Here is a 14,737-nt window from a genome sequence, read left to right as displayed (position 1 = left end):
TCATTATATGAAGTACAGATTTGTAATTTACTACATATTATTTGTTGCAATGGTTGTGATGGTGATGGAAATCAATTGTATATCGAATGGAGAATACAATGTTTTTGGAGCTAACTTGGCTTCCAACTCTTTTATTATTATTGGAGCTAATTGTATATAGCCGGAAAAATGATTTTTGCTGGAAAAGTCACTTTTTGCCAGCAAACTTAACCTAAACACCACCTGAAAATCATCACCACCACCGCCAACTGACTCACCATCAACCAAACACCACCACTTGAGCACCATTAACCAATTCAACAATGGTTCTAAGGATTCGACGACATCAATAATTAGAGCTTTTACTTATTTAAGATTCCTAAAGGTCCGATCTAAGGTTACAAAGATATTTATGACAAAAATGTTGAGTTTTCTGTCAAAAAACGTTTTCATCGACCTGCAACTAATGGCATTAACATTCTGTTAGTCGCGGACTATTGAGGACAAATATGATAAAAATGTGGGATCGTTATCAGTCAATTCAATAGTTGGGACCGACAACGACAAAAAATAATAATTGAGATTAATAAAAACCAATACACTTTATTAAAAAGGTTTGTCTAAGAGAATGCCAACAAATATTAACCAGTTTGAGTGTTCAAGAACTTCAAACCCGGTTTGAGTGTTCGCCTTGCTCCCACTCGAACCTGGGGAAATTTAACCAATGTATTTTATATATAGTCTAGCCTCGTTTGTAATTCTCAAATGACTCTTTTATACCCAAACAAAAATGATAATTATATACCGAAACAAAAATGTAATTCTCAAATTAACCAATCTACCTATTCTAATAATGTAAAATAATTGTGACACATGTCAGCTTATGGTTAATCCTCACAATTTTTTCCCTCCAAAACTAATATATGTCATATATCAATAATTATTCACTTTTATTTTACACTCCATTTATATTATTTCTATAACATGATAAAATTATTTATTTTCTTTAAACTCTGTTTATATTATATCACACTTTTATAAAAAAAAAAATCATTTACATGTTATACTTCTATACATTGATAGAATATATTTCAATTGGTGAAATCCAAAAATTAACAACAAACTGCGTTTGTTAAATATTGAAAAAAAATACATTTTTGAATGTTATCATTAACATATTATACTATGTTTATTGTTGAAGATTTTAAATAAAAAATAAAATTCTAATATGCTTTCAATTTGCGAAGTAATTTTTTTAATCATTAAATTATAAATATATGCTTAAAAGTTGATCCATTTTTAAAAAATGAATTCATTTATCTATTGGTTTTTTTGTACATTGTCATTTAAATTTATAAATTATAAATATATAATTTAAATCTATCTATTTATTTTTTTGGTTAATTTTGTAAACTATACATATATGTGTTAAATTGTAAAGATAGTATATACCAATCACTTTCAAATATAATAAAGTTTATCATATTTAGTTTCCTAGGTTTGTTTATCAAGGATTGCTTAGGGTTTTTTGTGAAACTTAAATGTTAAAAGTTGGTAAAAAATCATTTGGTACAGATTAACTATATTTGGCTCAAATTTGTTACGGGTAAAATAGGGGTAATATGATTTTTTTTCAAAAATTTGAGAGTGCAAATAGATTTATCGTCAAACTTGTTACGGGTTCAAAGTTTTGACATGAAAATGTAAAACAAATGAAAGTTAGAATTTTAATTGCAATTGGGTTTTGAAATTTTTTTAGGACATTTTTGGAAATAGTCAAAAGATTCGGCCTTTTGCACGTTGAGTATTTTTCTCATGACTATCAAAATTTAAAAAAAATGACAAACACTTCCGACATGTCACCTCTATGACCTATCAATGCCTCTAACTTCTATCAAATTAGAAACATTTGTGTCAGCATTGATTTTTTATTAATAGGGATTAGAATGTTGTATGTGAAACATGTCGTACAAAATTATGTTCAAGTGAAGCAAAACATTCACAAAATTGAACGGGTTAACCTGTTATATTTTTTTTGTCAATTGGCAAAGTCGAGAAACCCCTTAAACTTATCAAAATCTTTTTCATAGTGTAGCTCAAAAATATTATTATATGAGAAGTATAGTCCGAAATTGGTTCGTAACTAAATTTCTTTCAATTATACATATATGACACTGAGAATAAATTTTCAATAGATGGAGTGTTATTTTGTGTGTTTTTACAGATGCAGTTTTATTTTATTTAAGTTTATTACTTTTTTGGAAAAAATCGTTTTATGATATAAATAAAATCAATATATGTATAATGATACAGACATAGATGTAACACATTTTTCCATATACATTATGTATTGTTTTATTTGTAACTTAATTATTTTAATCATCCCGTGTGCTACACGGGCTCTAAAGCTAGTGTATCTTATATATAGTCTAGCCTCGTTTGTAATTCTCAAATGACTCTTTTATACCGAAACAAAAATGATAATAACAATTAACTAAATATAAATACTAGCAAAACATTCATACTCGCTGACAACTAACAAAAGTTAAGTAACAAAAACTAGAACCAATTTGAAACATTAAAGTCCCTTAGCTTGCTGAGATGTCTTTCCATATCCTTTCTGTCCTTGTCCCATTCTTCACGATGAACAACAGTCGTCGGATCATCCCTCTCGCCCTACAAAAACAAGTATCGTGTTAAAGAGTGTTAGACAGGATCCAATATTCTTTAACTAAAAAAAAAAGTTATAAAACAAGATCATCACCGAGGGAATTATTTTGAATGATGTTGCATTATCCCGGATAACCAGAAAATCGTTCTTTCTATCCCTGTTTCGTCCTTCAGGAACCGTCACCTGTAACGCATCGTAATAATCCCGTTAAACCTTGAATTTTCTATCAAAAGAAACGATGCATGTTCCGACCCATTTATCTATTAATAGGTTGACTTGGGTAATTCTGACTTACACTAAGAGTAATATCAATATATTTAGTTGAAAAGAAAAGAGATTGAAAGTACTCTAAAATGTGTATATAATTTCTTAAATTTGCTGCATTCAAAAGAACTATTAATATTATAACAAAATTATCTGTTAATCCTAACTAAAATCACTATTATTCAAAAAAAGATAATGGACCAAAGGGTCAGGTCGACCTACCCTAACCCATGCAAAAAGCTACTCGTTTTAACGAGTTACTCGACTTGTACAAATCTTGCAACACTAGTTGGTGAAATTATTCTTTTCTTGAAGTGCGGAAAATTAATAATTGATGATTCTATAGAAACTTTCTTTTAAACGAGAGTGAAAATATAATTCAATATTTGTACTAACCAAGACTTTAGCCCGAGTTATCGACTTTGTCTTTGAATCAATAACATAAATCTCTTCAAAGTCAAGCACAAAGTCGGGGTCATCCAACCTTCGGTTCCGGTAGTGCTTTGTCAAAAAGACCTTCATCAAGAAAACAAAGTTAATATATATTGCAGCATTGCGATAAAATGAAATAAAAGTACTAATAACCATATCTAATGTATTAATTGTCTTTATATAAAATTGCAATGAAAAAAAATCCCACATTCCTACCAAGCTAGCAAATAAGTTGACTTTTTGTATCGAGTCAGGAAAAAAAGTCAAAACGGTTGACTTTATGTATCAGGCCGCAACATATTAGGTCAGATAATTTTGACCTGAAACAGTTTCTGTCCAAAATATATATGTATCCTTTACTAACTACTAATGTATGATTACAAAAATATATTATTCCTATAAAATTAGTTCAGGAGGTTTAATATATTAAGAATCATGGATTTCTCACCTTCATAACCTCCCACTCGGATTTGTACATGGGATCCCGAAGTGCATCAATTGGTGGTTCTGTGACGTTATAGGTACCCCAATCACTCTTTGCACATCTAATATACTGCAATGAGAATTATTATTATTATTATTATTATTATTATTATTATTATCCACTCGATTATTAAGAAATTGGTGAATTTGTAATTCAATGGATATATGCATAAGAACTGAAAAGTATGAAAACTAACCTTCTCGGGCATGGGCGCAAGAACTCGTGGAATTGCATAGATATCCGTATCTGGTTCAGTCACATACATCTGCAACACCAAACCAAAATGTTTAGTTAAGGTCTTCCATAAACACATAACAATAATAATATTTTCAATTTTCATGACCAATGTGACACCAACCCTTATCTATCCATTTTAACTTGTATCAACTTCAAAGTCAACATGTTGGCCAACCAGACCTCAAAACTCAAATTACATCTAAATTATTAATCCAACTAACTAGGTTTTTTAAGCCTTAAGGTATGAAAACCCGTTTCCTGAAAACTCATCAATTGTTCTTAAATGAGCAAATACCATAAAAAAATATACTCTGTTTTTACGCATTAAACTCCCTCAACACCTTTTCTGTACATCTGAACAAAATTGTGAACTTTTCTCTCAGTAACAACTTGAAATCGGCACATCCAAATTGTTTTAAAAAACACAAGACATAAAAACATAAACCACGTAAGAAAAAGGATAAAAATGTAAGCAAAAGAATCGTGTGTATCGGTTCCGAGCAGTTTAAAAAAACTAACAACTCCGTTTAACTTAACACGCATAGGTGTCTAATATCTAAACGGATTGATATTTAAAACTAACAATCGTATTTATATATTTTTGTATGATATTTATTTATCCTTCCTACATTAATCAAAATTTGGTTAGTACAGCTTAATCCAACAAATTCATCTTCAAACACCCCAAAATCTTAGTTTAAAAATAAATCAAATTTAGTCAAGCTTATTAAAAACTGAAGCATATAATAAGCAATTAAAGTCCTAGATACCTCTCTAAAATCATAAACATCATTATCTGGGTCTGGCGGCTTCCTTATAAAGAAATCACAATCCATCAAACTAATCTTATGAAACTCGTCTTCATTAATCCGATAATCCACCACCTCCTCCGAGTTCCACCCCTGAGTCGACACAAAGCTCTTACTACTCACCGCCGTAATCCCATCCTCACCCTCTACTACCTCGTACTCAACATCGTAGTCTCTCTTATTATCCCCCTTGTCCACTTCCTCCTCGTCCATGTCGTCGTGATCCGCTTCTCCGCCGCCGTCAGAGTCGCCGCCGGCGTCTCCGTCGTCGGAGAAGATTTTGAAGTCCCGTTTAAGGGGTTTTGGAAATGGGTTGAGGGTTATAGAGGTGAAGGAGACAGTACTTCGGATGGCGGGTAGTGATGGGATTTGGGTTTTAATTGGGAAGGTGCGGAGTGGTGGTGGTGAGAGGAAGAAGACGGTGGTGCTCATGGTCCGTTGAAGTGGACTCAGGGTTTAAGATAAGGTTTTTGGGACTAGACTTTGGGCGGAGGGAAACGGTAAATGTTTGCTTGAGTTGTGTTTATTGGGCAGGTTTACGTGCATTTTAATCTTAACATTAGAACGTAGGAAATAATAATTTATAAAAAAATGATAACGTAACAAACAATACCAACTACAATACCAATCTACATAAACAATGATTTATAATAACAAATAAAAAAACCTAAAAAATACAACAAAATAATCAAAATCAAGAACAAAATAATAACAGCAAATACCAACAAATATTTTTAACAGCAAATGAAAAAATCTAATAATAACAACAAAATATAAATCAGCAAATACTTATAACGTCTCATAATCGAAAACTAGCAAATATGAACAAAAAATAACAAAAAACACCTATAAAAATAAACCTAATAATAACAACAAATTGGTTCCCACTATTTTCATGTTAAGAATAAAATGTATTTGATCATGTTTCTGTCTTTATTTCACTCCTAACTTATATCACTCCTGTTGTTTTTTCTTTTTTTATGCAACGACCAACTAAGTAACGCTGGGTACTTCGTATGCGGCCCTCATTGGCTAAAGGTAGCCCGAGACGGCCACTAGTCCGGACGGACGAAGCCCCTAGTAGTCCACCTATTGAGGAATTCCCCGGATAAAACCCAACCCCTACGTCCGCCAAACGGCACGACAGCGAGGTGCCGGTAAAACTGGGTGAGATCAGGACTCGAACCCTGGCTATCTCCCATATAAATTGGTGATAGTGGGGTTTGAACCCCCTACCTCTCACTTGTAAATGAGTGCTCTACCATTGAGTCACATCCAATTTATCTTATATCACTCCTGTAACTCGAATTTTTTTAATTGTCAACTAATCTTTAAAATGGGTTCCGGCTAAATTTACTATATCGGATAATTTTATTTAATGTCAACGCTCGTGAACACACACTTGAAAGTATGATAGTGCGGTATGATAAACGTGTTCAGTCTAGTGAACGCCACGTAATCATCTGGTCTTTCATCATCACTCGATGCCACCAAAATTAAATAATATAGACATGAATCAAACTTGTTTAATATGAAAACCAAGTCTCTTTCTTACTCTTTTCCTTATTTGCTAATTTCCTAAAGTTTCTTTCTTTCTTTTTCTTTTTCTTTTTTCTTTCTAGATTTAGTGTGAAATAAAGGATGGAAAACTTAAAATAACCCTTTTCTACAGAAATGTGTTAACGGGACATCGATTCCCTCACCCAGATTTCAAGTTGTCACAACATATATGATATACTAGCTTATGTGTTCGTGTGACACAAGATTGAAAACATTATTTCATATTTATTAAATTTTAAAATTAAAATTACATGTAACCAAGTACATTTACTTATAATTTTGACAAAACTTAGAGCGAACGACCAAACCAAATAAGATGAATAAGTAATCAATTGTAGATACTGTAAATAAGCAACAAATATTAACAATTCATACATATTCATAACATTTAGTCAAACAAATAATAGATAGTATACATTTGTGACAACATTAAAGCAAACATTTTCAGAAGTTCAACCAAATTAACCAACATTCCATAAGAGAAGTTAACGATATTTAGCCAAAATGGAGGAAAAATAAATAGAGTCCTATCTACATACATACAAAATTAAATACCATGTAACTCAATTGCCACAACTCCCCATATTCGGCTATAGACTCATGCATAGTAGATGAGGAAAATAAAATAAGTTTGCACTCCATAACTAACTATTTTTACCATTATAATAGACAACTACCCCCTTTTGCTTACGGTCAAATTCAAGTTAACAGTCATTACGGGCAGATTCGGTTCTAATTTCGGTTTAAGTTTTATCTACTAAACATTGACTTAGAGGGACATTTTGGTAGACGGGTCATTCGTTGCATATTTTGAAGTTATGCATCCAAGGGCAATTTAGGTATTATCAAATGTCTATAAATTACAAGTAACAGCAGGTTGGTATTAGGTCAAGTGTGCAATTTGGTAATTCAAGGATTTGGTTTAAAGGGTTTTTTTTGGCACACTTCAAATATTTTTTTTTTCTAAACTTGAAATTCCACTTATACATTACATGTATACTTAAATATTTCACAAAGTCAAATTTAATTTTTGAAAGTCAAATAATTTGTTTTTAAAAATCATACACATATCGGTTTTTGACTTGTTTGATCACAAGGGTATTTTTGACTAGCTCTGCGTGCAGCACAAGATTCTAGACTCGAAACAATTTACTTGACTCGACACATGATTTCGCAAATTATTTGATATGATACAAAATTATACCGCAAATTATTTGACACAACACAATATTCCATTGAAATAATATATATAGGACTGTAAGTTTATTCATTCTATGCTCGTTTACTCTTATTCATATTATTACACATATTATCAGTTATCAAAAACTAGTTAGAGGTGTCGATTTTTTTTTGACAATAACTATTTACAGTTATGCGGATCTTCTACTAACATATCATCGTTTTCAACTAATAAGGTATAATCTAAAATTAGTTTATCTAACACCGCCGTTGTTAACAAACACATATTGTGTTACACTTGTTTGTGTCTCTTAAGAAATTGAAGAACTAGACGCAAAGTGGAGGTCATGAGACCGGTGTCATCAAACTTACCCAACAAAGAAAAATGCCACTAGCTAGCGATGTAGTCAAAGTTTTTCTCAAGTGTGACGTGGTGGGGAATACAAGGATAGGTGGAAAGCATCTTCAGCTGAATATAACCCAAAAATGGATAGGGAGAGAGGCCTTTCTCCATTAAAAATCACCCAAAAACGGACCCCCACATACCACAATATCCTCAATCGTCGCTCGAAGCCCTTTTGTCAAAAACATAGACAACTTCTTTAACAAACATAGGCTGACATGTTCGGAGTCCGGACAACTTAGCCACCCCCATACATGAACAAAGTAAAAGAAGCTCACATTGAGGGTCACGCAGGCGAGTAAGACATCTCATTTGTCTCGCTGCTATTGAAGCTCTAATAATGGCCAAACAACTGATAAACCAAGCGTCCCGGCTAAATTTGAAGCTCTAGTAATCAACAACCATCCAAGTAATTTATCTATTTTTTCATATTTCATGATTTTGTGTTTGAATAGCTAGATTTGTGTATTTATCTTAAATTCATTGTTTACGCACATTTTCAGGAATGTTATCTTGTTTGAAAACAAAATGATTGGATAAGTACAAAGAGATGTTTGTGTCTACATCATAGAGTGATGATCTCAAATTCGGAACTTCTACAACTAATATAGTTATGAGCGCACATGCACTTATGAAGAAACACTTGGCGACTGCCAAGTTTACGCTGGATAAATTCGTGTAGGTTATCGATCATATCGTGTTGGTTCAGGATTGAGCTATAAAAAATCTTTACAAGAAGCTATAACAGATTCATGAACGACCAATAGTTGTACCACTCTTCAACAATATACGAGGTTATGTTTTACATGAAGCTCTAGATATATTAGTTGGGGAGCTTTACCATATGAACGACCTAATAGAGTGGGGCTAGGGTGCCGGTGTCATCTTCGCAGAGGCTTGGTAGAATTACTATTACTATTACTAATATATATAAAATAGAACTTTGGTGCTGCATTTGGACCACTTAGCGGCACCGTATTAATCCGTGATTTTTTTGTTTTATTTAGTTCAATTACCATAATGGCGTACGTAAAGGAACCCGATTAAATGTCCTTTTTTTGTTTTATTTTTAGTACAAAAATGAAGTTGACAAAAACCAACCAAATTCGAGTAGACTCTCCACTTATCAACGCGCAAGTTTACCGTCCGACCCCCCCCCCCTCCCATTAGCCATTAGTCCACCTTCATATTTATACTTTTTTTTTCATTTTGTAGCTCTAGTATCGTAATCAAACCGACCGAATTCGTGTCGAATTACTGCCACAATGACTGAGACCGACAATGCTTGTGTTTTCCACCACCCGGTTTTGTCGACCATATAAACATAGTTTTAAATATATTTTTTTATGTTAATTTAACAAATTAATTTTTAGAGCTTTAACACTCAAACTTTACAAACAATGTCTATACCTTAACGAACATAACTGATATTGACTGAGTTCGTGGCTACTCATCAGCGTAGCACTCGGGTCGCCCGGGTTTCAACACTGGAGTTTTATCAGATGCCCCGGGGCAATGCGCCTGGTAGAAGAACTAGTTTAATATATTAAGAAACTAGCTTGTCGCATCACTTATTTTTTAAAGCTTGTTTGATTTATTTATACAATTTTTGAAGACTTTTATGGTAATTATTGTTTTTTTTTTTGGAATTGATCAATAGTTATCCAATACATACATGATGGGTAACGGGTCGAGTATATTCAATGTATATTTTAGATAAACTATTCAGTATACCTAAAACCCGCGAGTAATTTCCCGAAGATTACTTGATGGGTTTTAGTTCGGGTATGAGAAGAACTTTTATAGTCAAACAGGAGGTTGGGAACATTTCACCAATTCAGTCCGTTACTAATATATATAAAATAGAACTTTGGTGTCGCATTTGGACCACTTAGCGGCACCGTATTAATCTGTGATATTTTTGTTTTATTTAGTTCAATTAACATAACGGCGTACGTAAAGGAACCCGATCAAATGTCCTTTTTTGTTTTATTTTCAGTACAAAAATGAAGTTGACAAAAACCAACCAAATTCGAGTAGACTCTCCTCTTATCAACGCGCAAGTTTACCGTCTAACCCCCCCTCCTCCCATTGGCCATTCGTCCACCTTCATATTTATACTTTTTTTTTTCATTTTGTAGGTCTAGTATCTTAACAAACGTAATCAAACCGGCCGAATTCGTGTCAAATTACTGCCATAATGACTGAGACCGACAACGCTTGTGTTTTCCACCGCCCGGTTTTGTCGACCACATAAACATCGTTTTAAATATTTTTTTTATATGTTAATTTGACAAATTAATTTTTAGAGCTTTAACGCTCAAAATTTACCAACAATGTCTATACCTTAACGAACATAACTGATATTGACTGACTTCGTGGCTACTCATCAGCGTAACACTCGGGTCACCCGGGTTTCAACACTGGAGTTTTGTCAGATGCCCCGGGGCAATGCGCCTCGTAGAAGAACTAGTTTAATATATTAAGAAACTAGCTTGTCGCATCACTTATTTTTTAAAGCTTGTTTGATTTATTTATACAATTTTTGAAGACTTTTATGGTAATTATTGTTTTTTTTTTGAATTGATCAATAGTTATCCAATACATACATGATGGGTAACGGGTCGAGTATATTCAATGTATATTTTAGATAAACTATTCAGTATACCTAAAACCCGCGAGTAATTTCCCGAAGAATACTTGATGGGCTTTAGTTCGGGTATGAGACGAACTTTTATAGTCAAACAGGAGGTTGGGAACATTTCACCAATTCAGTCCGTTACTAATATATATAAAATAGAACTTTGATGTCGCATTTGGACCACTTAGCGGCACCGTATTAATCCGTGATATTTTTGTTTTATTTAGTTCAATTAACATAACGGCGTACGTAAAGGAACCCGATCAAATGTCCTTTTTTGTTTTATTTTCAGTACAAAAATGAAGTTGACAAAAACCAACCAAATTCGAGTAGACTCTCCTCTTATCAACGCGCAAGTTTACCGTCTGACCCCCCTCCTCCCATTGGGCATTCGTCCACCTTCATATTTATACTTTTTTTTTCATTTTGTAGGTCTAGTATCTTAACAAACGTAATCAAACCGGCCGAATTCATGTCAAATTACTGCCATAATGACTGAGACCGACAACGCTTGTGTTTTCCACCGCCCGGTTTTGTCGACCACATAAACATCGTTTTAAATATTTTTTTTATATGTTAATTTGACAAATTAATTTTTAGAGCTTTAACGCTCAAAATTTACCAACAATGTCTATACCTTAACGAACATAACTGATATTGACTGAATTCGTGGCTACTCATCAGCGTAACACTCGGGTCACCCGGGTTTCAACACTGGAGTTTTGTCAGATGCCCCGGGGCAATGCGTCTAGTAGAAGAACTAGTTTAATATATTAAGAAACTAGATTGTCGCATCACATATTTTTTAAAGCTTGTTTGATTTATTTATACAATTTTTGAAGACTTTTATGGTAATTATTGTTTTTTTTTTGGAATTGATCAATAGTTATCCAATACATACATGATGGGTAACGGGTCGAGTATATTCAATGTATATTTTAGATAAACTATTCAGTATACCTAAAACCCGCGAGTAATTTCCCGAAGAATACTTGATGGGCTTTAGTTCGGGTATGAGACGAACTTTTATAGTCAAACAGGAGGTTGGGAACATTTCACCAATTCAGTCCGTTACTAATATATATAAAATAGAACTTTGGTGTCGCATTTGGACCACTTAGCGGCACCGTATTAATCGGTGATATTTTTGTTTTATTTAGTTCAATTAACATAACGGCGTACGTAAAGGAACCCGATCAAATGTCCTTTTTTGTTTTATTTTCAGTACAAAAATGAAGTTGACAAAAACCAACCAAATTCGAGTAGACTCTCCTCTTATCAAGGCGCAAGTTTACCGTCTGACCCCCCCTCCTCCCATTGGCCATTCGTCAACCTTCATATTTATACTTTTTTTTTTCATTTTGTAGGTCTAGTATCTTAACAAACGTAATCAAACCGGCCGAATTCGTGTCAAATTACTGCCATAATGACTGAGACCGACAACGCTTGTGTTTTCCACCGCCCGTTTTTGTCGACCACATAAACATCGTTTTAAATATTTTTTTTATATGTTAATTTGACAAATTAATTTTTAGAGCTTTAACGCTCAAAATTTACCAACAATGTGTATACCTTAACGAACATAACTAATATTGACTGAATTCGTGGCTACTCATCAGCGTAACACTCGGGTCACCCGGGTTTCAACACTGGAGTTTTGTCAGATGCCCCAGGGCAATGCGCCTGGTAGAAGAACTAGTTTAATATATTAAGAAACTAGCTTGTCGCATCACTTATTTTTTAAAGCTTGTTTGATTTATTTATACAATTTTTGAAGACTTTTATGGTAATTATTGTTTTTTTTTTGGAATTGATCAATAGTTATCCAATACATACATGATGGGTAACGGGTCGAGTATATTCAATGTATATTTTAGATAAACTATTCAGTATACCTAAAACCCGCGAGTAATTTCCCGAAGAATACTTGATGGGCTTTAGTTCGGGTATGAGACGAACTTTTATAGTCAAACAGGAGGTTGGGAACATTTCACCAATTCAGTCCGTTACTAATATATATAAAATAGAACTTTGGTGTCGCATTTGGACCACTTAGCGGCACCGTATTAATCCGTGATATTTTTGTTTTATTTAGTTCAATTAACATAACGGCGTACGTAAAGGAACCCGATCAAATGTCCTTTTTTGTTTTATTTTCAGTACAAAAATGAAGTTGACAAAAACCAACCAAATTCGAGTAGACTCTCCTCTTATCAACGCGCAAGTTTACCGTCTGACCCCCCTCCTCCCATTGGCCATTCGTCCACCTTCATATTTATACTTTTTTTTTTCATTTTGTAGGTCTAGTATCTTAACAAACGTAATCAAACCGGCCGAATTCGTGTCAAATTACTGCCATAATGACTGAGACCGACAACGCTTGTGTTTTCCACCGCCCGGTTTTGTCGACCACATAAACATCGTTTTAAATATATTTTTTTTATATATTAATTTGACAAATTTATTTTTAGAGCTTTAACGCTCAAAATTTACCAACAATGTCTATACCTTAACGAACATAACTGATATTGACTGAATTCGTGGCTACTCATCAGTGTAACGCTCGGGTCACCCGGGTTTCAACACTGGAGTTTTGTCAGATGCCCCAGGGCAATGCGCCTGGTAGAAGAACTAGTTTAATATATTAAGAAACTAGCTTGTCGCATCACTTATTTTTTAAAGCTTGTTTGATTTATTTATACAATTTTTGAAGACTTTTATGGTAATTATTGTTTTTTTTTGACTTGATCAATAGTTATCCAATACATACATGATGGGTAACGGGTCGAGTATATTCAATGTATATTTTAGATAAACTATTCAGTATACCTAAAACCCGCGAGTAATTTCCCGAAGAATACTTGATGGGCTTTAGTTCGGGTGTGAGACGAACTTTTATAGTCAAACAGGAGGTTGGGAACATTTCACCAATTCAGTCCGTTACTAATATATATAAAATAGAACTTTGGTGTCGCATTTGGACCACTTAGCGGCACCGTATTAATCCGTGATATTTTTGTTTTATTTAGTTCAATTAACATAACGGCGTACGTAAAGGAACCCGATCAAATGTCCTTTTTTTTTTTATTTTCAGTACAAAAATGAAGTTGACAAAAACCAACCAAATTCGAGTAGACTCTCCTCTTATCAACGCGCAAGTTTACCGTCTGACCCCCCCTCCTCCCATTGGCCATTCGTCCACCTTCATATTTATACTTTTTTTTTCATTTTGTAGGTCTAGTATCTTAACAAACGTAATCAAACCGGCCGAATTCGTGTCAAATTACTGCCATAATGACTGAGACCGACAACGCTTGTGTTTTCCACCGTCCGTTTTTGTCGACCACATAAACATCGTTTTAAATATTTTTTTTATATGTTAATTTGACAAATTAATTTTTAGAGCTTTAACGCTCAAAATTTACCAACAATGTCTATACCTTAACGAACATAACTGATATTGACTGACTTCGTGGCTACTCATCAGCGTAACACTCGGGTCACCCGGGTTTCAACACTGGAGTTTTGTCAGATGCCCCGGGGCAATGCGCCTCGTAGAAGAACTAGTTTAATATATTAAGAAACTAGCTTGTCGCATCACTTATTTTTTAAAGCTTGTTTGATTTATTTATACAATTTTTGAAGACTTTTATGGTAATTATTGTTTTTTTTTGAATTGATCAATAGTTATCCAATACATACATGATGGGTAACGGGTCGAGTATATTCAATGTATATTTTAGATAAACTATTCAGTATACCTAAAACCCGCGTGTAATTTCCCGAAGAATACTTGATGGGCTTTAGTTCGGGTATGAGACGAACTTTTATAGTCAAACAGGAGGTTGGGAACATTTCACCAATTCAGTCCGTTACTAATATATATAAAATAGAACTTTGATGTCGCATTTGGACCACTTAGTGGCACCGTATTAATCCGTGATATTTTTGTTTTATTTAGTTCAATTAACATAACGGCGTACGTAAAGGAACCCGATCAAATGTCCTTTTTTGTTTTATTTTCAGTACAAAAATGAAGTTGACAAAAACCAACCAAATTCGAGTAGACTCTCCTCTT

General features: G+C 33.5%; 1 protein-coding gene across 1 annotated transcript; it reads right to left on the bottom strand.

The window, feature by feature from the left end:
* Nucleotides 1-2,457: 2,457 nt before the first annotated feature.
* LOC143550627 (PLASTID TRANSCRIPTIONALLY ACTIVE protein 6, chloroplastic-like) lies at nt 2,458-5,369 on the bottom strand. The gene is made up of 6 exons (XM_077041245.1): nt 4,838-5,369; nt 4,027-4,095; nt 3,795-3,899; nt 3,311-3,430; nt 2,744-2,833; nt 2,458-2,655 (listed from the first exon to the last, which is right to left on the bottom strand). Exons 1-6 carry the CDS (start codon nt 5,306-5,308, stop codon nt 2,539-2,541), a joined length of 972 nt encoding a protein of 323 aa, XP_076897360.1. The 5' UTR covers nt 5,309-5,369; the 3' UTR covers nt 2,458-2,538.
* Between the last annotated feature and the right edge of the window lie 9,368 nt (nt 5,370-14,737).

The sequence above is a fragment of the Bidens hawaiensis genome, unplaced genomic scaffold, assembly GCF_021521415.1.
Source record: "Bidens hawaiensis isolate Kalapana, Puna unplaced genomic scaffold, B.hawaiensis_p1.1 tig00016121_1, whole genome shotgun sequence".
NCBI classification, from domain to species: Eukaryota; Viridiplantae; Streptophyta; class Magnoliopsida; order Asterales; family Asteraceae; genus Bidens; species Bidens hawaiensis.
Note: the sequence above shows the minus strand (reverse complement) of the source record. Positions and strands in the feature narration are given on the sequence as shown.